At 48.3% G+C, this 23,257-nt stretch overlaps 1 protein-coding gene across 3 annotated transcripts in view; it reads left to right on the forward strand.

Moving 5' to 3' along the window:
- Positions 1-23,257, forward strand: part of Irak2 (interleukin 1 receptor associated kinase 2) — a 56,237-nt gene that overhangs the window by 5,171 nt on the left and 27,809 nt on the right. For 2 of the 3 annotated variants that reach the window (XM_021637648.2, XM_021637649.2), the window contains exon 2: positions 4,299-4,481. The exons of the other annotated variant lie outside the window; for it this stretch is intronic. In XM_021637648.2, coding sequence (XP_021493323.1) covers positions 4,299-4,481 — 183 coding nt within the window. The remainder of the gene's footprint in view (positions 1-4,298; positions 4,482-23,257) is intronic. 3 annotated transcript variants of the gene reach the window in all.

The raw sequence follows: 23,257 nt of genomic DNA on the forward strand, positions 1-23,257 counted from the left end.
ATCTTCAGACCTCTCTGACTTGTTTTTCTCTGCCTTCCTTTATTTATTCTCTCCCTGCCCCTACAGGGTCTCAAAAGTCACCATAGCCAGCTCTTTGCCCTCCTCTTAGAAGGACCCTAAATTGACAGGGCTGACTTGGGCAGTCTGGAAAGGTCGAATTTTCTCTACATCCTTACCTAGTTCCCTCTGTGTAGTCTCTTTAACCTTCTAAGACACTGTGTTCAAGGGTCTTGGGACTCAGGGCGCAGATGCCCTTGGGTGGGTATTCTGTCTGCCATGATTCTGCTTCTTAGAGGGACCAGCCCCAGCTTCTCAGCCCGTCACAGGTTTCACCTTTTTGGTTCCCCTTAACATGTTCGCTGTTCCCTTGTTCCTGCTTTGGCTGTAGGACCTATGTCACGTGGGTGGGGGCTGATCTGCCTCTAGCACTGTGACTCTGGAGTCAAGGACAGTACAGGGCAAGCAGGCAGGTGCTCAGCATCTGCCCCAGAGAATGGTGCATCGGTGGGTGTTTTCTCACCCAGAGGCTGCTCTGAGCCCAAGGATGGCCCTCCCCTGAGGTTCAGGGTCCCTGGGTGGAGAGCTGGCTGTGTAGCTGCCAGCTGGTCTCAGGACCCTGGTTTTCCATGCCAGGAAAAGAGAGAGAGGTTGGATGAGTGTCCCCCCTACTCCTATGTCTCGGTTGCTGAGTTATTCTAGAAAAAGGTGGTCTTGTGCTGTGGTCCTGGGAGAGAAGGTGTGGAAGATCTAAAGTGATTTAGAAAACCCACAGCCACAAATGTGCACGCTCTTCTGGATCATTTGCTATAGACTGCACACCTGTGGTCATTTCTCTGTAGTCATAGCTGCAGTCATTTGCTCCTGAGATAAAGAATTGTGCTACCTGTCTGAGCCTGTGTAAAATGGGAGTGTGCAGAGGACCCCTGCAGGTGCCCCTCTTCTGAACCGCTCTCCTTGCTCACCAGGGCATTCCAGCCTTTGTGCACTGCCTAGCTGTGTGACTTCAGGCAAGTGACTGTGTGTCTCTGAGCCATTCATCTGTGAGAGGCTGAGGGACCACAATGGCTTCCCTTTCCGTAATGGAGGGGGTTTGGCTAGTAGGAGAGGGGCGTATGACCTTGGGGAGGGTCATTTCAGGAGGCTACCCCTGTTTCTGGATGACTATAAGGGCGGGTAGGCTTTCCCCGGGATTGTCTGGCCTAGAACAGTGGTTTCCCTGCGGATATAACACATTGCCAAGTGCTACCCCGAGTGTACCAGTGGACTGAGTTCATCTAGTCCGCATAGCCACTTCTGACGTCAATGGGGAAACTAAGGCTCTGGGAGGGGTTGACAGGCCTTCTTTAAATGTACTGCAAGGAGGATTTGAACTGAAGCTGGGGGGAGGGTGCTCACAGGATGTGTCTGTCAGCTCTCAGGGAATCGATCACCTTAGCAAGAGGAAAGGTTGGCTCACAGTTTGAGAGATTTCAGTCGCTTGATTCTGCTTTGTGCCTGTGGCAGTGTCTCATGGCACCAGGCAAAGCCACCTCATGGAAGACGCTGGACTCCCATAGGCCCTCCTGAGAGCACACCTCTGAGTCCTCCGAGACTCCCCCAGGATCTCATCTCTTAAAGTTCCTACCTTCCCAGGTACCAAGCTGGGACCAAGCCTTTAGCATAGGGCCCTTTGTGGAACACCAGGTCTGAATGGCAGCGTTCACACAGGTGGGAGTCTGGGAAATAAAGCTGCCTGAATGTAGCCAGTGGTTCCCTTGGGTCTCTCAGGTAGGACTTGGATTTTCTTCCTTTCATAATGACCAGATTTATATGAGCCACGGCCCAGCAGGGGCCGTTGGCAGTAACTGAGTCGCCCCCACCCCGTCTCTGCCCATCTCGCTCTGGGACTGATACCTTAAGAAACATCAGCTTCACGTTTCACAGAACTAAACTGTCCCTTTGCAGAGGCACCCTGGAGTTCACTTCCTGTTTCTCCTGGGAAGAAATTGAAAGTCACAGAGGGTCAACGCTCTGGCTAGCGGAGGCCCACTTCCACTGGTGTCCTTGCTAGGCTAGCTTTGGCATGACGTCACACCTTCCTCTTAGCCCCTTGTGAGCAGTTGGAAGGGACTCTGGGCCTGCTTAAATCACTTCCTGATGGCTAGGAATCCGTTTTGGAGTTTCCAGTGACTAAAACTGCAACTCTGGAACTTTCCATTCCCATAGGGCACTTCTCCTGGAGGCTTTCTCTGTGGGAGAATGTTGCCGCCTTCCCTCATTTGTCCAGAGAGGACTGACAGTGTAACGTCCGTGGTGCCTGTCCTGGCTCTGACGTCTTCCATAGTCCTACCAAATCCTGTGCTTTAACTCTGGCCTCCCTGTACCCCACTTGGTCCTCCCAAGCTCATATTCCAAACGGAAAAGTTCCATGGAGTTTTTGGTTTCACTCGTTCTCTCTAGGGCTCATCCTGGTCTCGTGTTCAGGGCTTAACGACATTTTCTGTTGGTGGTGCTGGGGCAAACCCTACACCAACCAAGTACACTCAACCACTTGACTCTGTGTCTGTGTTCCAATAAATTGCTGCTCTGTGATCTTTGAACTCTTGACACCAAAGCTTGAGTTTTTAATTTCTCATTTTTGTTCTGTTTTGTTTTACAGTACTGGGGATGGGGCCTGGGGTCTCTGGCAAGTGCCTAGTGGGTGTTCTTTCATCATGCCACATTCCCCAGTCTGTATCATTGTTGTTTTTTTTTAATGCTTCCTTTATTAGGTCAATAAATTCAGTGGTAGGGCTGGACGAGGTCGGGCACACTTTTAATCCTAGCGCTTGAGAGACAGAGGAAGGCAGATCTCTGTGAGTTAAAGGCCAGCCTGGTCTACATAGTGAGACCCTCTCTCTCTCAAAAAAAAGAAATCAGTGGGATAGTATGTCACAGTTGAAAATGCCATTTAAGGGCTGGGAGTGTGGCTCAGTGGTTCAGCGTGCCCTAGTTCTACAAAACACAAAAACCCATTTGACTTAACTAATTAGCTCTTTATGGGCTGGCAAAAAAAACCTCACAGTGGAGTTAGGTATGACTTGGCTCTGGGTTCAGTACCTAGTATCATGCCAATAAGAACAATAATAAAAGTAATGTTTTTGATAGAAAGAAATGTAAGGCAGGGTCTTACTATGTAGTCCTAGTTTTCCTGAAACTCACTATGTAGACCAGGCTGGCCTCAAACTCACAGAAGTCCCCCAGTCTCTGTCTCCAGAGTGCTGGGATTAAAGGCGGGTACCATCAAGCTTGGCAAGTAGTAATACAACTGAAATGTAGCCATTTATAATGAGCCCGGATCAACTGGAAGAAGGCTTGAACTACAGCATTGATAAATAGGAACAGGTCTTACCTATTGTCTGTCAAAATCTGTCTAAAGCTAGTACTCGTGTGATTTTCCTTGGCTCAGGAGTGTTTTTTCCAGAAGAACAATCAGCTATTATCTATATATATATATACATATATACATATATATGTATTTATATATATTATATATATATATATTATAATATAGATTATATATATGCAAAGGGAAACCAGGTGTGTTGGTTCACCCTAGTAATGCTAGCATATGGGAGGCAGGGGCAGGAGGATTGCTTCACTGGAGGCTAGTCTGGTCTATACAGTAAGACCTTGGCTTTGGTCTTGGGTTTATTTAAAAGAAAAGGAAGGGGTTGCATAATTTTGTGTGATTGCCAGCACAATCCCTTGCAGCTCTTTCCAGTACTTCAGAGTTAGCAAAGTGCCAACCCCATGGGCTCTCTCGGTTCCTATGACAGTTCTACAAGGAGGGTGGCCATCAATTCATTTGTTCATTCACCAATCACAAACATTCTCATCTCTCCCACCGGCATTGAGGCGTAGTGAGCCGGGTGCTCAGGGAATAGCATCAGGGGAGCCTTGTTGGGGTCCTGCAAGAACAGAGCATCCTTAAGGCAGAGGGCCTCCTTACATTGCTTCCCCTCACTCATCTGCATCCTGGCTTGCTGCCCAGAGCCAGACAGTTTCTCCATATGGGGATGTGGCGGTGATGGAGTCTCTGCCTGCAGGGCTTCCATTCTAGATGGGAGTGGGCACATTTGGGAGCTGTGTGCTGGGGAAGAGAACATCCCAAGCAAGGAACTTGCTGATGCTCAAAGACTCCCAAGCTCTGACCTATGACCTTCATCCTGCCGGGGACAGTAGCCATGTTGACACGTGGGAAGAGCAGGGGCCAGGCAGAGACTCTCCCCGGGAGGCAGTACCTCCAGCTCTAAGCTCAGCCTTCTCTTGCCTTCCAGCCTCCTATGTGATCACAGACCTGACGCAGCTGAGGAAGATCAAGTCTATGGAGAGGGTGCAGGGGGTGAGCATCACCCGGGAGCTGCTGTGGTGGTGGTCCATGCGGCAGGCCACTGTCCAGCAGCTGGTGGATCTCCTGTGTCACCTGGAACTCTACCGAGCTGCCCAGATTGTCCTGAGCTGTGAGTAACCACCTGTCCCCAGGGGAGTCTCAGCAAGGGCTGTGGATCTGAAGACCCTGTCAGTCTTTTGCCAGTGCAGGGAGCAGAACTGACTGGGGCCAGATGAGCTCTCTGTCAGTGAGCTGCATCCCAGCCCTAGGACCCTTCTTTTTTCCCAGGTTAAAATTCACACACCAAGTCACCGATTTATCAGGTATTACCCGCAGGCCTGCTGTGTACTGCACTTGACACTGGGTTTATCAGGAGAAAGGCCAGCTAGCCAGAGATCTAAGCCATTTTATTTTTGTAATTAAAAAAAAAATACATATATTGGAGGCCAGGGAGATGGCCCCATGAGTAAGGGCACTTGTTGCCAAGCCCCATGACCTGAGTTTGATCTCTGAGACACACATGGTGGAAGGAGAGATGCCCACAAGTTGACCTCTGACCTCTACACATGCCTCGGCTTCTGTGCCTCTCCCTGAAAACACACACAAATAAAATTTAAAAACTGAAAAATATCGGGGGGCCAGTTGGGAGAGACGGTAAGCCTCAGGAAAGAAGGGAGAATAAACAGACCAATTTTCTTAGGACTGTGGTCAAGGATGCCCAGTCCAAAGAGAGAACGCCGGAAGAGTGGAAAGAAAATTGCCAGGGGTCAGAGAGCCCAAAGGAGGAGTCTGCAGGGCAAAGGTGGTGTTGGGGTTGGGGGTGCGGCAGGCCCTGCAGCCCCTCCCAGCTCCAGCACTGCAAAACAGATGAGTCGCCCGAGGCCTGGGAAAGACCCCGTGTGGGCTTTGAAGTTGACCTGTATGGGGGTGAGAGTGGTTGCCTGTTGCGTCATCAAACCCAGGGCACAGCCTTTGCCTGGGTGACCTTAAAGCCTTCTTTTAGAGCAAGGGGTTAGAGAGCTCCAGCCTTGGAGCGGCAGCACACGTGGCCTTTCGGGGCCACCCTAGGTCTGTGTCTTCATTCTTTAGCCACTGGCTACCTCCCTGGACTGTAATGTGTGTAGGAACCCAGGGTTTTCACACACCATGACCTTCCCCGTGACTTCAGCAGGAGGCGCCTGTTCTGGTAGGAGTGAACGCAGCCCAGTGTGCTTCTGCAGTCCCAGAAATTGTCCCCCACACTAAGCCCCTGCCTGCTGGGCTTGGCGTCCCCCTGGTGTCTGTGCTGTTTGAAGCTCCACACCCAGTCTCCTTCCAGACTGGACAGGGTACCCTGCTTGGCTCACAGCTCAGTAGAACCGGCTGGAACCCATCCTGTCCTGTTCTGAGATATGCCAGCCCGCTATTGCTCTCCCTTCCACAGGGGTCAGCCAGAGAGGCTTTGGGCAAGATACGGCCGAGTGAGTCCAGGTCTGACCGAGGGTGCAGTCCTGGGAGAATCTCCTTTTGAGGGCTTGGACTCCACCATTGTCCTGTAAAAAGGACCAGCCTGGATGCCAAATAGAGCCCTCTCTGGGAGCCTTTGAGCCTGGGTCCCCATGATCAGTGGAACCATGAGCATTTCATTTGATCGTTGTGACCAGCCCCTGAGGATGGTGACCTCAATTTTGATTTCTGTGTCTTAGAAACCTGAAATGTGGCAGATGCTGAGAAGTGATAATACTTAATATTTAAGTGGTGGCAGCTTGCTGCGGTCTGGGAGTAGAGTGAGGAGGATCAGGAATTCAAAGTGAGCTTTGGCCACCTAATGAGTTCAGGGCTAGCTTGGGCTACATGAGACCCTGCCTCAAAATAAAACCCCGTTTTTGTATTTTGAAAGCATTAATTATAAAATCTTTTTTGTTCGGTTTGGTTTTTGTTTTATGAGACAGCGTTTCTTGGTGTGGACTCAGCTGTCCTGAACTCACTTTGTAGCCCAGGCTGTCCTCAAACTCACAGAGATCTGCCTGTCTCTGTCTCCCACTGTGCCTGGCTGTAATTATAAACTCTTGATGACTCCAAAGGAGGCAAGGGAGGGTCCCTAGATGATGGGGAAGAACTGGCAGCTCATATGTGGTCACAGTGTGGTTACAGTTGGTCCTCTTTGGGGAGGCAGATGGCCAGGCTAGGCAAAGGCAATGGTGTCTCATCAGGATGTGTGATAGCAGAAGAAGAGCCTTACAGCCTGACCACACACACCCTGGCCACTGACAGCCGAGATCATTGGTTTATCTAGGAAAATTCTCTACCGTGGGAGGTCAACAAAGACTATATAGCTCCAGATTTAAAGAAGCACATTCATGGCAGGTCCAGTGGTACACACTTTTAATCCCAGCACTTGGGAGACAGAGGCAGGCTGATCTCTGTGAGTTCTGGGTCAGCCAGAGCTACATAGAGAGACCCTGTCTCAAAAACTAACAACAGAAGAACAGCTACATGGCTTGAGGTCCCAAGGTCCAAGGTCCGCCAGGTCTCATCTGGATCTCATCTGCTCCACTCTCCCAACAACTGTGGGCTCTCTGGGCCAGCAGGAAGTATCGCCTCCTGGCTTTTGGTGGCTTAGAGCCCTTCTCAGACCTGTCCCTCCAGTTCTGCTTTTTATGCACGTCCAGTTCCCCAAACACATGTCTGTTTTGCTCAGTCCTGCTGGCCGAAGCCACCCCACAGTCTCCACTACCTTGCCTCTCGGCTGTCCTCGTGGGATTCTGGCTGTGTGCTCAACCCTGCATCAAGTTTTCAGACAACACACAGTTCCCTTTTCTGACTCTCGATTTTTTTTTTTCAATAGAGAAAAAAAAAAGTTGCCTGCCCATTTTAGAGGTGTATACCCAGGGCATGTGTGCAGGCGCTGAAGTTCCTGTGTTAAGAATGCCCAGAGCCCCCTTTTCTGATTAAGCTATTTAATCTTATTTTGCATTTATATGCTTATTATTAATTTGCCCAGCTGCTGTTAACTTGAAAATTTGATTTCTGCCCACCATTGTTGGTTTTCGTTTGTTTGGGTCCTGGGAATGGAACCTTGGATCTCATACATGTCAGACAACAGTTCTACACTAAACTACACACTTTAGCTGCCCAAATATGTGTGTGTGTGTGTGTGTGTGTGTGTGTGTGTGTGTGTGTCTGTGTGTTGTGATACAGGGTCTTACTGTGTTGCCTGCCTGTCATGGAACTCATTCTGTAGACCAGGTTGGTCTGCCCCTGCCTCCCAAGGGCCAGGATTGAAGACGTATGTTTACTATGCTTGGCTCTCAAACATTTCTTTCTCTTGCTTTTCAAAAAAATATTTATTTATTTTTATTTATGTGTACGAGTGTTCAGCCTGCATTTATATGTGTGTACTATATGTATGTAGTTCCCAAGCAGTTCAGAAGAGGCCATCAGATCCCCTGGAACTGGAGTTGGGGATAGTTGTGAGCCACTGTGTGGATGATGAGAATCAAACCTTGGTCCTCTTCAAGAGCAGCCAGTGCTTTTAACTGCTGAGCTATCCCGAGCCCCCTAAACACCTCTTCCATTATCTATCTATCTATCTAGATATCTATCTATCTATCTATCTATCTATCTATCTATCTATCTATCTATCTATCTATCTATCTATCATGTATACAGTGTTCTGCCTGCAGGCCAGAAGAGGGCACCAGATCTTATTATAGCTGGTTGTGAACCACCATGTGGTTGCTGGGAATTGAACTCAGGACCTCTGGAAGAGCAGCCAGTGCTCTTAACCTCTGAGCCCCTCCTAAACACATCTTAAAGATCGATCTGAAGGTAGCTGCGTTCAACAGATGTCCTGCATGGCTGTAGGACGTCTGTCTAGGCAAGGACCTGGGCTCCTAGCGCCCCCACCAAAAGTCCCAGCTGTCCAGCGGCTTCCATGGAGTTGAGTAGTGTCTCAGTAAATACACACTGTGGTGAATAATGACCTGTGACCTTTATGTATGAGCCAAAGGCCAAGTTCAGTCTCGTAGTAGCTAGACTTCTGTGTCTTGAAATCAAAGTCTGTGGGGAGGATGGGCCTGTGGGTTTCTGTTCCTTCACTTTTTCTCAGCTTTAATTGCCAAGGTCACTCTTTAACCTGCTAGATGAACTATAACTAGAAGTAGAACGAGTACAGAGGGCAGACAATAGGAAGCAGCTTCCGCCAGCACAGCTTTTTCCCTCTTCCCGTCTGTTCACACAGTCTGGGCTACAGAGGCTTAAAGAGCCAAGCTGGGCCTGGCATGAGGCAGAAGGATCGTGAGTTCTAGGCTAGCCTGGGCTACCTAATGAGACCTTGTCTCAAACCAACCAACCAACTCAACTGGGGGGCGGCTTAGTGGGTGAGCTCCCTTACTGAATAAACATGGAGACAGAAGTTCTGATGTCCAGAGAGTAAAATCTGGGTGTGGCCACAGGTGCCTGTAAGCAGAGCAGAGCTGGCTGGCTGGATGCAAGCTGATCCGCTGGGCTTGCTGGCCTAGCCCCCAAAACTATCAACTTCAGGTTCAGTGAAAGACTTTAAGGCCGTGGTTCTCAACCTGTAGGTCAAAACCCCTTTGGGGAAATTGAATGACCCTTTCACAGGGGTCACCTAAGACCATTGGGAAAACACATATATTTGCATTATGATTTATAACAATAGCAAAATTACAGTTATGATAACATAACTGTAATAGCATGAGGAACTGTGTTAAAGGGTTGCAGCATTAGGAAGATTGAGAACCACTGCTTTAAGAGAATAAGATAGAAAGTCTCTCTCTCTCTCTCTCTTTCTCGAATACACATACACACACAAAGAGCCATGAACGTTTCTCCACAAGTGACATCCTAGGCTCTCCAGGGCAGATAAAATGGTTCCCTGGTGTGCTGATGTCAGGGGCTGGCAGGGATACACGGCTTCTGGCTTAAGGTGACAAGAAGGAACGATGGCTGTGCTTTTGTCCTCCTGAGGGCTGGACCAGGAAGCTGCATTTCTAACCTCCACTCAAAAGCATTGTCCAGAGCTGGGTCCCATAGCTGATCTGGTTGCTGGAAGACTGGGAAATTCGGGAGGAAGAGTGTACATACCTAAAGCATCTTGTTTCTCTGGGGGAGGAGTTCCTGGCCCAGGCCTAGTTAACACCTGACACACACACACCCATACACACCTACACCTCTCTCATTTGGTCACCTGGATGTCTATATACAACTAGCTTCCCACACGTGTCCTCTTCCCAAGGGAGTGAGGCCTGATCACCATCAGTCACTTTCATTCAGCATCTGATGCAATCTGTGGCTCTCCCCTATCAGCTTCTGATGACCTTGGGTACCTCCACCAGAAGGAGGTTATCTGCACCCCTCTTCCGGCCAGTGCTCTCAAAATTCATTGCTGGGATGGAACAGGAAGTCACGGTCCATGTAGCCACTTGCCTCTAGCAGTCATTGATTCCAACAAGACCTCTCCATTACCTGCTGGGATCGAGGTCCTGGCCAGCCTATCCGGCAATCCCTGGCTCTTAGTGGGTCTTTGATTTTCAAGCTTCTTGGGGGCATCTGTTTCACCTTGACAGAGAGGCTTGGATGTGGCTTAGTGGTAGAGGGTTTGACTGCAGGCGTAAGACATGGACAGTGCTTTGGTCTAGTGGGGTAGATAGATAGTAATGATACAAATACACATACATGTAGATAGATAGTAATGATATGAACACACACACACACATGTGGCCAATAGCAACACATGTACTCGAAGGAACAGACACTGGTTGGGGAGGACAGCTGTGAGAGGAAGATGGGAAGGGCTGGTGGGCAGCTGAAAGGAGGGTCTGATTGGTCATTTCTAGGCCGAGGGCACAGCAAGTTCACAGAACCTGTGGTGGACAGGAGGCACTTTTGAAGACCCAGAGAGGCCTTTGAATTCCTGATCCTCCTGCCTCAACCTTTTAAATTCTGGGATTACAGGTGTGTACCACCACACCCAGATGATGGAATGCTGGGGATCAAACTTAGGGCCTATAGCATGCTGAGTAAGCATGCTCCCCACTTCTGATTTGAAAAGACAAACCCGCTGTTTGGTCTTGTGTGTGTTCCTGGCTTCTTTAAGACTTTCTCTGTTGATAGAACAAACCTAAGTCACTCAGGCCTTGGTACACATCCTGCTGTTTGTTTTTATTTTATATCTATTATTTTTTATTATTATCGTTATTGGTTTGGGTTTTTGGTTTTTCGAGACAGGGTTTCTCTATGTAGCCTTGGCTGTCCTGGACTCACTTTGTAGACCAGGATAGCCTCGAATTCACAATGATCCTCCTGCCTCTGTCTCCCTGTCTTTCTGTTTCAGGCATGCACCAGCGTGCCCGGCTATTATTGGTTTTTCATGACAGGATTTTTCTGTGTAACAGAACCCTGATTGGCCTGGAACTCACAGAGATCCCCCTGCTCCTGCCTCCTAAATGCTGGGATTAAAGTATATGTGTGTGTTTACTGTTATCTTAGTAGTTTTTCTCAGTGCTGTAACAAAATCCCAACAAAAGCAGCTATAGGAAAGAATGGCTTATTTGGCAGAGTTTGAGGACATGGTTCTTTACGGTGGGAAGGTGTGGCACTGGGACCCTGGACACTGGCCACACTTCGTCCATAGCCAGGAGAGCTGGTGACATCTCCTTTGTATGTGGTCTGGGATCCTAATCCATGGGACGGTGCTGCCCACATGCTGGCTGGATCTTTGCATCTCAGTTAACTTAAGTCAGAAAACCCCTCACAGATGCACCCAGGAAAAGATGCCTCCATGGTGACTCTAAATACCATCAGCTTGACAAGGTCAGTTTACCAACTGTATCTTATGAAAACTTATTGCTCCCATGTAGCTGTTCGGTTCTGCCTGTCAACTGAGCTGGGGGGAGACCCTTGGGGGTCTGAAGGGATGTGGGAGATGACTAAACCTTCCTCTCCCACTGGCCACTGCTGTCTTCCTGCGAGTTTCTCTTTTGCTTTTTGTGTGGGTGCTGGGCATGGGACCCTTACCCACAAGGTAAGAGTTGTGCGGCCGAGTTCTAACCCCAGCTGGAATTTTCTTGTTGAGTTTTGTTGTTGGAAGTTGTGCTTGTGCAACCCCAACTGTTCAGACTTTGGCTTTGACGTGTAGGCCAGAGTTACTTCCTTCCTGGATCCGGGCCCTGTGGACAGGGGACATTGGGCAGCTGTTGAGCAAAGTAGAGAAGTATGTTCCCTTCCTCTCCATAGAGGACAGGATACATGCATGCAGATGACCTACATGCTCTGAGAGTTTCTGTGTTTGCCCTCTCTAAGGTTTTCGCAGCCTCAGGGAACAACAAAAAGTGAGTTAGGTTCATTCCCTGGGACACAAGGGACCTGTCCTTGGAGCTGTGTGTGAATTACAGTACCTAGCATGTCCTAGCCAGCACTTCCCTCATGACTATTAGTTACTCTCATTTTATAGATGTGGAAGCTAAGGCTTAGAAACTTGCCCAAAGTCACTTAATTTGTAAGTGGCCAGGATGCAAACCGGAGGTCAGCTTGACCTTAATCTGTATATGGGTAAGGTTGTTAGGCCAAGCCTCAGTTTCCCCCACAGAGAAAGGGGCATCTTCAGGTGTGGTGGCACCTGAGAGGTGGAGACAGGAGGATTAGAAGCTCGAGGCTAGTCCTGGCTACATTGAAGTCACCCTGAAGAGACCCTGTCGCCAACGATCAAATGAACAAGGTATAGTCATGCCCCAGTTTACTCTGCTTTTACAGCAGGAAGCGTCAAGAGATGGCCACATTTTTTTTTTTTTTTTTAAGGTATTGATGCCTAGTGTGGAGAAGGTTACCCAATTTCCTTGCCGGAACTGATTCTTCTTCTGTCACTGTGGGTTTTGAGAGTGATGGAAGAATGAAATGAGGCCGTGGGCAGCGCAGTTAAACTGGGGCACAAAGAAGTTCATCTGCCAGCCTCTGACCGTGAACCTTGCTGTGGTCGCCAGGCCGCTGTTGCGAGTGTTAGGTTCAGCCGTCCTGAGTCAGTGTTAGCTGCGTCACACGTTGTGACATAAACCCTGAGATGAGCTGTAATGTGGGAAAGGATAGCTCCTGTGTTCTTGAAGCTGGGTTTAGAATATGTGACCTCTGAGGTCTTTGTGATGGGGGAGGCAATGGAAGACATACCCTGGCTTTTTGATCCTGATTAGCCAGGACCTGTGACATGGCTTCAATCTAATTGCAAGGGCTTCTGGGATATGAGAAGGGGCAAGTGGGTCACATAAGTGACATTAGTTCAAGGGGATTTTGACAAGGCTCTGTCTGCCTAACCCTTCAAAACCCTACACAGTCTCACTTCTGTCTAGTTTTCTGACCTTTCCCACTACTACCTGCCTCTTCTTTCAGTCTAGTCACTAGGTCTTTATTTATTTGATGAAACTTATCAAAATGTTTTCTGCCTTGGGACCTTTGCACATGCTGTTCCCTGGAGCCCTGGTCTCTCCTAGACTTTCCTGTATTCTTCCAGAGGCAAGTCCTCGTCGTCAGTCATCTTTTGGGCCTCTGCTTCAAGGGAATCTCCTCACAGAAGCTTATGGGGTCCTTCCTTCAAGTTTCTTGTTTGCATATGAGTGTTCCAACTTTGTAAATTGGTTGATTCCCCCCCCCCCCCCAGCCCCACTTCCCCAGTTCTGGGAATTGACTCAGTCATGGTTGAGTTTTGTCTCAAGCAAAGACCATGTCTCTGACATTGTAAATGAATTAGTCACAGTGAATCTTTGAAACCGCAGGTAGGTAGGTATGGGCTCTCTAGGCATCTAGATATGAAGCAGTTAGGAGATGGGTCATGCCTGTCTCTCTCTTTTAAATTTTTAATTAGAATAAGCCATGATGGTGCACACCTTTAATCCCAGGACTTGGGAGGACAGGGTTTCTAGAATGTGTCTACAGTATGAGGACCTTGCTGGCAGCTGAGCAGTGCTCAGCAGAGCCCCAGTGAAGAGTGCTGGGATTTGCCACTGTATTATTTGGCAGGCAGATCTCTGAGTTTGATGCTAGCCTGGTCTGCAGAGATAGTTCCAGGACAGCCAGGACTACATAAAGAAAAATCCTGTCTCAAAAGACAACAAAATTATTTATTTTTATTCTATTTTATGTGGATGAGTGTTTTGCCTGCATGTAAGTATGTATGACATGTGTGTGCAGTGCAGTACCCACAGAGGCCAGAAGAGAGGGTCAAATTCACTGGGGTTACAGACAGCTGTGAGCCATTGTGTGGTGCTGGGAATTAAACCCAGGTCCTCTGGAAGAACAGTGAGTGCTCATGATAGCTTGCTTGTCTCTCCAGCCTATGTCTCTTTTGAATTGGGAGTTTTGTCCATGTTATATATGCTCTCTCTCTCTCTCTCTCTGTATGTGTGTGTATGTAGTCTGTGTGTTTGCACACGTGTGGTGTTAAACCACCAGTGCACAGACTGGGCCTGAGAATTAGTTGGAAAAGTAAAAGCCAGGGTCTAGTGAACTGTTTGTTCCTGAGGTGAGTGCCTGGCTCCTGGGTCCCTCAGTTTGCGGTTAACCTCTTTTTGATTGTTTAGAAGGGATGGATCCATTCCAGCTACAAATCAACTTAAGAATTAAAACAAATACCTACGTATTGCATTATTGTTTGCCCTCAGTGGGCAAAGGGTGGGATTTCCAGAATGTGTTCATAGAATGAGGACCTTGCTGGCAGCTCTGTCCCAATTTGCAGTGCTGGGATTTGCCATTGTGTTACATGGCCCCAGGCAGCCAGGTGAGGAGGCCCGGGCCTCCCTGGGGTTAGCCAAGGCTTCGGCACAGTAAACTGTCTTTTATCCTTTCCACTGAAGGAAGTGGAGCAGAAATAAACGACTCCAGAGAAAACAAGTATTTCAGGTTTCATTTTCTTCAAGTGGATGGCAGGGCTGCAGTTGGACCTGTGTGGGGGGGTGGGGGGGGATGGCTATATTTTGCTGGTGTGAGTATGTGTTTGTGTGGTGGCCCGAGGTCAATGTTAGGTGACTTCCGGTTACTCTCCACTTGTATGTTTTGAACCTGCGACCCTCACTTAACCTGGAGCTCAACATTTCAGCTCTACTGGCTGGCCAGTGAGCTTCAGGGATCTGCCTTTTCCAATCTCTCCAGTGTTCTTGTTATAGGAACACTTGTCCCCTCCCTTGGCCTTTCGCATGGGCTCTGGGGATCTGAACTCAGGTCCTAATGGTTGGTTGCACAGCAGACACTTCAGCAATAGAGCCATCTCCTTAGCTCCTTTACTTTTCAAGAAAGGGTCTCTCTATGTAGCCCAGGCTGGTCTAGAGCTCATTGTGTATTCCAAGCTGGTCTCAGAGATAGCCTTCCTTTACCATCCTGAGTGGAGGGGATTGCCAGGCGAGTGAACTCCAAGCTGCTCATCCTTCAAATGATAAGGCAGTGAAGCCTCTGGGGATAGATGAGAGTGGGTCCACATCTCTCCCACCATCCGCTTCCTGTGCTGTTTGTTTCCGTGCCCACCAACTTGCTCCCTACCCACATTTACTTTCTGCGAGTGCTTAAGATATGCATAGAGAGGCTGTCTGCAGTGGCTCCCTTGGGGATGCTTGCCTAGAATTCAGGAAGCCTTTGGTTTGGTCCTCCACCACATGAGCCGGGTGCGGCCATGCACAACTGCAGTTCCAGCTCTCAGGAGGCAGAGGCAGGAGAATCAGGAGGGTTTTGTTTGTTTGGTTTTGCCTTGTTTTGTGTTTTTGAGACAAGGTCTCTCTATCTAGTCCTGGCTGTCCTGGAACTCACTTTGTAGATGAGGCTGGCCTCAAGCTCACTGAAATCCACCTGCCTCTGCCTCCCTAATGCTGGGATTAAAAGTGGGTGCTGCTGTGCCCGGGATCAGGATTTTTATGGTCACCCTTGGCTACATAGTGAGTCTCGGGCCAGTCCAGACTATATGAGACCCTGTCTCAAAAACGCAAAACAAAATTGAGAATAGCTTTGTATTCTAATGGCTTCCTCATAGACTGTCACTGGAAGCCAGAGGTTCTTCTGATTTTTATTTAGTCGGGTAATTTTTTGTTTTGAAATAGAGTCTTTGCTTAGGCTGGCCTAGAACTTCTAGGTCTAATGATTGTCCTGCCTCGGCCTCTGAAGTAGCTTGATGATAGGTGAGCTATGCCTGGCCCAGAGGTCCTTTTTAAAAAATAATGAGTCTCAGTTTGACATTTGTACATATATGCATCAGTATACTTAGCATATATTTGCATATCATTCTTCCCTCTCCCCCAAATTGTCCCCCTTTTTTTCTTTCTCGTATATACATACATATATGTATGTGTGTGTATATGTTTATACACATGTATGAAAATATATGTATTTAAATATGGATTCTGCATATGAGAAAAAAAAAGCTATTTTGTCTCCCCCAATTTCCTGTTTTGCTCCCATCCCCATAGACTCCTTCCCCTTCATAGTCCCCTTTCTATTTTTCTGTCTGTTTATATTTAGCTCTAGATTCTGCTTATGAGAGAAAACACGTGATGTTTGTCTTCCTGTGTGGCTCACAGGTTTGTTGAGACTGTGTCTGTTAGTTACTCTTTTGTTACTGTGAGAGTCAGCTGGGCGGGTGTGGTGGCACACACCTTTTACCCCAGAGGCGGGTGGATCTCTGTGAGTTCAAGGCCAGCCTGGTCTACAAAGAGAGTTTCCAGGACAGCCAGGGCTACACAGAGAAACAATGTCTTGGAAAAATAACAACAACAAAAACAAAATGAAAGCAGAAACAGAAGCAGGAGGAGGAGATGAAGAGTTTCTGCAGAGGGATGAATGAATCTGTCATGGTGGGAAGGCCTGGCATCAGGCAGACGTGGAGCAGGAAGCTGAGAGCTTACCTATTGAACCTAGTAACATGCAGCAAATAGAACAAACTGAAAGGGGCACGGGTCTTTAAACTCTCAAAGCCAACCTTCAGCGATATGCCTCCTCTAATAAGGGCTCACCCAGTAATCCTTCCCCAAATGTATCACCAACTGGGTACCAAGTGTTCAGATGTCCAAGGTTATTGGGGATATTTCTCCTTCGGTCTGCCATGCAGGGTCTCATGTGGCCCAGGCTGACTTAGGCTCACTGTGTAGCAGAGGGTCGCTTAGAAGAGCAATCAAATCCAGTCTGATTGCTGGGATTGTAGGTGCGCGTTGCCTGGTACATGGGTCCTGGCCAGCTGTGTCTCGTTTCTCATCTCATCTCACCAAGCCCTGGCATGCTTCTGGAGCTCTGCGGTTAGGATTACTATTACTCCACGGAGGGTGCAGGAGGCCTAGAGGGTGGAGACCCTGCCTTGGGCACCAGCTGACCGGTGAAGCTGTGTCTGTTTCATCCCAGGTCTACACCTCTGTCCGCTCCCTGCCTTTGAGTTTTGTGTACTCTGAATCAGTACATGTGCCTAGTGCCCTTTGCGAATTTAATCCCCAAGGAGAAAACGAGCAATGGCCCCACCACGGGGAGGCTGTCCAGGGGATTCTGTCACCAGCTTGCTCTGGGTGAGGTACAACACTCATCTTCTTGCTCTTGACGTCTGGGCTTGTGGTGTTCTATTTTCTTCTCTGTGGCATGGCCTGTCTTCCGGGTGACTGAAAGAGTGGGGGGGGGGGCTTGGTGGGGTGGTTTGCAGACCGAGCCAAGTCCCTGGGAACAGAAACAGAGAGACCACATTGTCTCCCATTTGGTTCTCACAGTAGGAAGGCTGGCTCACACCAGCTCCTTCTGAGCCAAGCAGCACGCCAACCATAGGGAAGGACACATCGGGGCGTTCAATGTTTTCCTTCCTTCCTTTTCTTTGTTTACTTATTTTGGTGTTGGGGATGTGGGGCCCCGGGGACTCAGTCATGCTTGGCAAGCGCTGAACCTCTGGGATGTATCCCCAGCCCAGACGTTTGAACCTTACACAGGCTATTTGTCATTTGCATGTAGACCGCTCGATCTAACCCACGGCTCACCCGGCCGGGGATTTCTCAGGAAGCTGATGGGGCCTGACGCAGTGGAGCCTGACCTCGGCCTGTCAGCTGACATCTGTGGCTGGGCGTCCCTATGTGGTTGAGGGAGTGTTCACCCCCAATGGGCTGACAGGTTCCCCCCAGGCCTTCTCTTGCTGCCCCTCTCAGTGTGTATCCTCCCTCCCACCCCAACCCTGAGCACGTCCATGTGACACGTGGCCAGGTGCAGGCTATGGCGCATCATTGTGGAAAGAACAGGAAAGAGGCAGAAAAGATAGACTCTCCCTAGAATGAAAACAGTAAATGAAACTTTTGTGTACCTTATGGAGCTTGTAAAGGTCAGCCATGAGTGCGGGAGCCTTGATGTCCTCGCCACACCTGCATAGAGAGACACAGAGTTGTATTAAACAAAAGAAGTCACAGGGGCTGGGCTATGACTCCGTGGCTCAGTGCCAGGCACTGGTTCCATTCCCAGCAGCAGGGGAAAGAACAAAGTCTCCAGGAATCGAACCTGGAGGTTAAGTAAGGCCTTCATGTTACTGATGAAGAAACTGAGGCTCATTCAGGCTGCAGTCAAGAAAATGCTTCTAGCTGAGGAGATGTTTCAGGGTAGAAAAGCACTTCTTTGAAAACCTGAGGACCCGAGCCTATGTAAAAGCCGGACATGGACACCAGTGTCTGTATTTCCAGTGTTCCTAAGGGAGATGGAGAAGGGAGAATTCTTGGACGCTCTCAGGCCAGCTAGCCTGGTATACACAGTAGAAAAACAACAGACTTTTGAGACTGTCTCAAATGCTATACAAGCTCTATGATACGTGTTCATGTCCATATTCACACACGTGCACACAGGAATGCTGGTATGTGCATATTGTGTATACACATGGATGAATACAAAATATAAGAGAAAAGGTGCATCATATTCTGGGCCCATGAGCACTGCGGGGGCAGGCAGGGTGTCATTTCCTACTGTTGTAGGCATGGCTTCGGTACAGAGTCACGGTTGAGGGTTCTTTCTGCCCTTCTGCTTTACACACCTATCTCGAGGTGCTGCTGTTATGCCCTCTGAGGACCCCGAGACCTCCACTCTCGGCTGTTTCATGAGAGAGGAACTACACAAGAAAGACAGTGTCCCTGGCAGAGAACAGAGTCTAGGTAAGAGACGTGTAAGAGGGCCTGCTTCTTGGGGGTGTACTGTCTGCTTTTGGTCACCCCATTTGGGCAGCTTGGTGGCAGGCGTGCTCGTAAATTGGAAGTTATTTCAGCAAATGGGTTTTGTTGACATTTTCTTACAAAGACTGTCTGTTCCCCTCCTGGGCTTCAAAGCCGGCTGCCATGGGGAAGTGGCTGCCTTAGCGACTGCATTCCAGGTGACATGACCCACAAACGCCATTCCCTGAGCCCCTTACTTGTGGGTGGAAGCATAGGGATCGGGAGTTTGCTCTCAGTTCGTGGTTGGTTTGAGGACAACCTGGACTACAGGAGACCCTCTCTCAACAAACAAACAGAACAAAAAACAAAAACTCTAACCCAAATAACAACATAATAACCAAAACAAAACACAGGGGCTGGAGAGATGGCTCAATGGTTAAGAGCACTGACTACTCTTTCAGAAGACCGGGGTTAATTCCCAGCCCCTACATGGCAGCTCACAACTGTCTATAACCCCTCGGATCCGACACCCTCACACAGACATACATGCAGTCAAAACACCAATGTACATAAAATACAAATAAATAAATTATTTAAAAACCAAAACAACGCACATTTCCTAAATGACCAGGATGGAACAGTGCTGAAGAGATGGCCCAGGGGTTAAGAGCGCTTCTTGGAGGACCTGAGTTCAGTTCCCAGCACTCACAATTAGGTGGCTCACAGCTGCCTGTAATCCCAGCTCCAGCGGACCTGACGCCATCTTATCCCCCCTGAGGGCAATGCACACATGTGCCATACACACACACACACACACACACACATAGATAAAAAGAAACCTAGAGAAAAGAAAGAAGTATAGAATCATGGGAAACTGAGGAAAAGTAAGAGAAACTCCTGCGAGGGAGTGGCTTTCCAAGAGAGGAAAATGGTGTCAAACTTGCTTCTCTAGAGTTCTTATAGGGCCGTGGAGGGAACTGGACTAAGGCTGAGGTAGTGGCCGTGAGACTGGGTAGTTCTCTGCGCTGTCATGGGCAGAGCCAGCAAATGGACCCCTCACTGTGCTTGCTCCCCGGATTGATGCTCTTGTTCCTAGGCTCCTCACCCAGCTTGAGTGTTTGAAAACGCTTTCTGTCCATCTCTGTCTCTGATTTTGTTAATTTTTGTTTTTATTTTGAGACAGGTTCTTGATATGTAGTCCTGGCTGTTCTGGAACCTGTTCTGTAGACCAGGCTGGCCTTGAGCTCGCAGAGATCCACCTGCCTCTGCCTCCCAAGTGCTGGGATCAAAGGCGTGTGCCACCATGTCAAGTTAAGTCATATGTAAAAGTTGTTTTTACATGTACTTATTATTTACTTATTGGATGTGTGTATGCATGCATGTGCACACATGCATGCATGTTTCATGAGGTGCATGGGAAAGATAGGGTACAACTTGCAGTAGTCTGTGTCATCTTTTACCATGTGGGCCCAGGGATCAAACTCAGGTTTGATTTGGCTGTAGGTGTCTTTACCCACTGAGCCATTTTGCTGGCTGCAGGTTGTTTATCTACTGGCTGCCATGAAGATGTTAGAATGCTTAAAAGTTTTAAGAGTTCGTGAAAGCTTAGGGCTTCTAGCCTGCTCTACCCAGCTCATTTGGAAGCTGAGCAATCCACAGGATTTTGTTGTTGTTCAAGACAGGGTCTCACTATGTAGCCCTGGCTGTCCTGGAACTCCTATGTAGACAAAGCTGGCTTTGAACTCACAGAGGTCCACCTGCCTTTGTCCCCTGAGTGCTGGCATTAAATGTGTGTACCACTATGTCTGGCATTTTTCTTATTTGAGTGAAATAGTTTGTTTATACTGTCCCTCCGCCTCTTATTCATATTCTCATTCTTTCTCTCTCTCTCTCTCTCTCTCATCAACCCCACCCCCCCTCTGTGCTTTGCATTAAACCCAGGGCATCATATATATTAGACAAACACTACCCTGTTGCACTGTATCCCCAACTCTCTCCCCTCTCTCTCTTGAGGCAGGATCTAACTGTGTAACTCAGGCTAGCTTCAGACTTCTGGTTATCCCCTGCCTCTTGATGCTAGGATTACAGGCCTGCTGAGCCACTCTGGCTAGCTGCCTTCATCCTCTGGGAAGTGGTCCAGAGTGATCTCAGCTGGGAAGGGATGGAGCTGGTGCTTGCTTCTGCTTTCATAAGACAGGCTTTTCATTTTTCCATTCTTTGCTAGGTAGTCATGGAACTTGCTCTGACCAGCAGACTGACCTCACAGGGATCCTCCTGTCTCTGTCTTCTAGGTACCAGGATTAAAGGCATGTGCCATCATGCCAGGCCTAAGACAGGCTTATTTAAAAGAGGGAATGTGGGCCAGTGAACTGGCACAGTGGGTGAGGGTGCTTGCTGCCAACCTAAAGACCTAACTCTGGTCTCTGGAACCCATATAGTGTAAGGAGAGAATCAATTCCCAAAAGTTGTTCTCTGACCTACACACATGGCCAAATAAGTAAATGTAATTAAAAAAAAAAAAAAACACAACTACAGTACTCAGGGGGAAGTCACTGTAATTTCCATCAGATTATTATTTTTTTTCCAAGACAGGGCTTTAGCTTAGACTGTGTGTACCTTTAGCTTTGACTCTCCTGGAACTCACTTTGTAGACCAGGCTGGCCTCGAACTCACAGCCTTGAACTTACAGAGATCTGCCTGCTTCTGCCTCCCATTTAGCCTTTTGTTGTCCTAAATTCCCAGAACCTCCCAGTGACCTCACTGTACCTCGTTCCTAATTGTGCAGGGACTGCACTTTCTCCCATGGGAACTTGGACTGGTGTGGGGTCACAGACAGTGGGGGATTTTGCTGTTAGGGACTGAGTTTGGGGCCCCACACTTTTTTCTTTCTTTCCTTCTTAATATTAAAGATTTATTTATTTTACATATATGAGTGCTCTGTTTGCATGCACACCAGAAGAGGGAATCAGATTCCATTACAGATGGTTGTGAGTCACATGTGGTTGCTGGGAATTGAACTCAGGACCTCTGGAAGAGCAGCCAGTGCTCCTAACCACTGAGCCATCCCTCCAGCCCAGGGCCTCACACTTTCTAGACAAACACTCTCCCAGAGAGTTATCTTCCTAGATCATTCCCCTCCCTTTATTTTAATACAAGCTCACTAAATTGCTCAGGCTGAATTTCCGAATCCAGCCTCCTGAGTGCCAGGAGTACAAAGAGGAGCCAACAGACTTGGCTTATAGAGATGATTAGAGTGTAATGGGAGAGTGCTGGGGTATAGCTCTGTGGACAGATTGCTTGCCCAGCCTATCTTGAGGGCTTGACTTCCAACCTCAGCCCTATTGATAATTTAAAAAGTAAATGCATGCATTCAAGTAACTCTGTTAACTGCCAGGGAAGTTGCTATGGAAATTAGGCATATGTGCCAGCTTTCGTGAAAGCGCAGCGCCAGATGAATAGGATCTGTTGTAGTACCCGAGCTTGGGTTTGCCAACCGACTTCTGCAGCAATGCTTTGTTTTGAGAAACTCCATTTATCACTTGGAACAAATGATGCTGGGATTCTTTCACTCCAGCTCAGCCTGGTGCTGCTGAGAGACTGACTAACTGAGCTGCTGATATGTGTATGGATAGTGTGTGTGAGAGAGAGAGAGAGAGAGAGAGAGAGAGAGAGAGTGCAGGTGACCTCAGAGGCCGGAGAGGTTAGATCCGCTGTATCTAGTTACACATGATTATTGATTATGAGCCATCTGATGGCCCTAATCTGGGTCCTCTGCATGAGCAGTACACTCTCCTACAATGAGACATCTTTCCGGTGCTCGAGATTTGTTTTTTTTTTTTTTTTTTTTTTTTTTTTTTTTTGGGACAAGGTATCATTGTGTAACCCTGGATGGCCTAGAACTTATAGAGATCCTCTGCTTCCCCAGTGCTGGCACTAAAGGTGAGTGCGACAATGGCTAGCTTATTTTAGTGTTTTGCCTGTGGCCATGTATATGCACCACCTGCATACAGTGCGGGTGAAAGATAAAAGAGGATGTCCTATCCCCTGTGGGCTTTTATTTTTGTTGTTTCACATATGGATCCACCCCTAGAGCCAAGGACCTTGAGCAAAGGGCTGTGGCCGTGTTTTTTGGCCCTTGCATACGCACTGTGTTTGCGACACCTGGGCTCTCACTTCTTCGCTCACAGCAGCCCCGGGAAGGAGGCAAGCAGGCATTACCTTCATGGTCTTCATTTATTTGTTTTGTTTATTTGCTTTGTTTTTTGATGCAGGGTTTCTCCTGTCCTGGAACTCACTCTGTAGACCAGGCTGGCCTCGAACTCACAGAAATCCGCCTGCCTCTGCTTCCCTGGGTGCTGGGATTACAAGTGTGCACCACCACACCTGGCTTCCATTTGTTTTAAATTTACTTATTTTTAAAGATGTATTTATTTGTATTTTATGTGTATGAGTATTTTGCCTACATATATGTGCGTGTACCACCTGCATGCATGGTGCTGCACAGGCCAGAAAAGGGTGTTGGATCCCCAGGAAATACAGTTACAGATAGTTGTGAACCACCATATGGGTGCTGGGAATCAAACCTGGGTCCTCCGGAAGATCAGCTGTGGCTCCTAACCACTGAGCCATCTCTTCAGCCCCTGCTTATTTTATGTGCATGAGTGTTTACATACATGTCTGCACCATGGGCATGCCTGGTGCTTGTGAGGACATTGGATCCCCTGGAATTGGAGTTACAGACAGTTGTGCGCTGCCATGGGCTGGTGCTGGGAGCAGAACCCAG

This window comes from Meriones unguiculatus, chromosome 5 (assembly GCF_030254825.1).
Source record: "Meriones unguiculatus strain TT.TT164.6M chromosome 5, Bangor_MerUng_6.1, whole genome shotgun sequence".
Classification (NCBI taxonomy): domain Eukaryota; kingdom Metazoa; phylum Chordata; class Mammalia; order Rodentia; family Muridae; genus Meriones; species Meriones unguiculatus.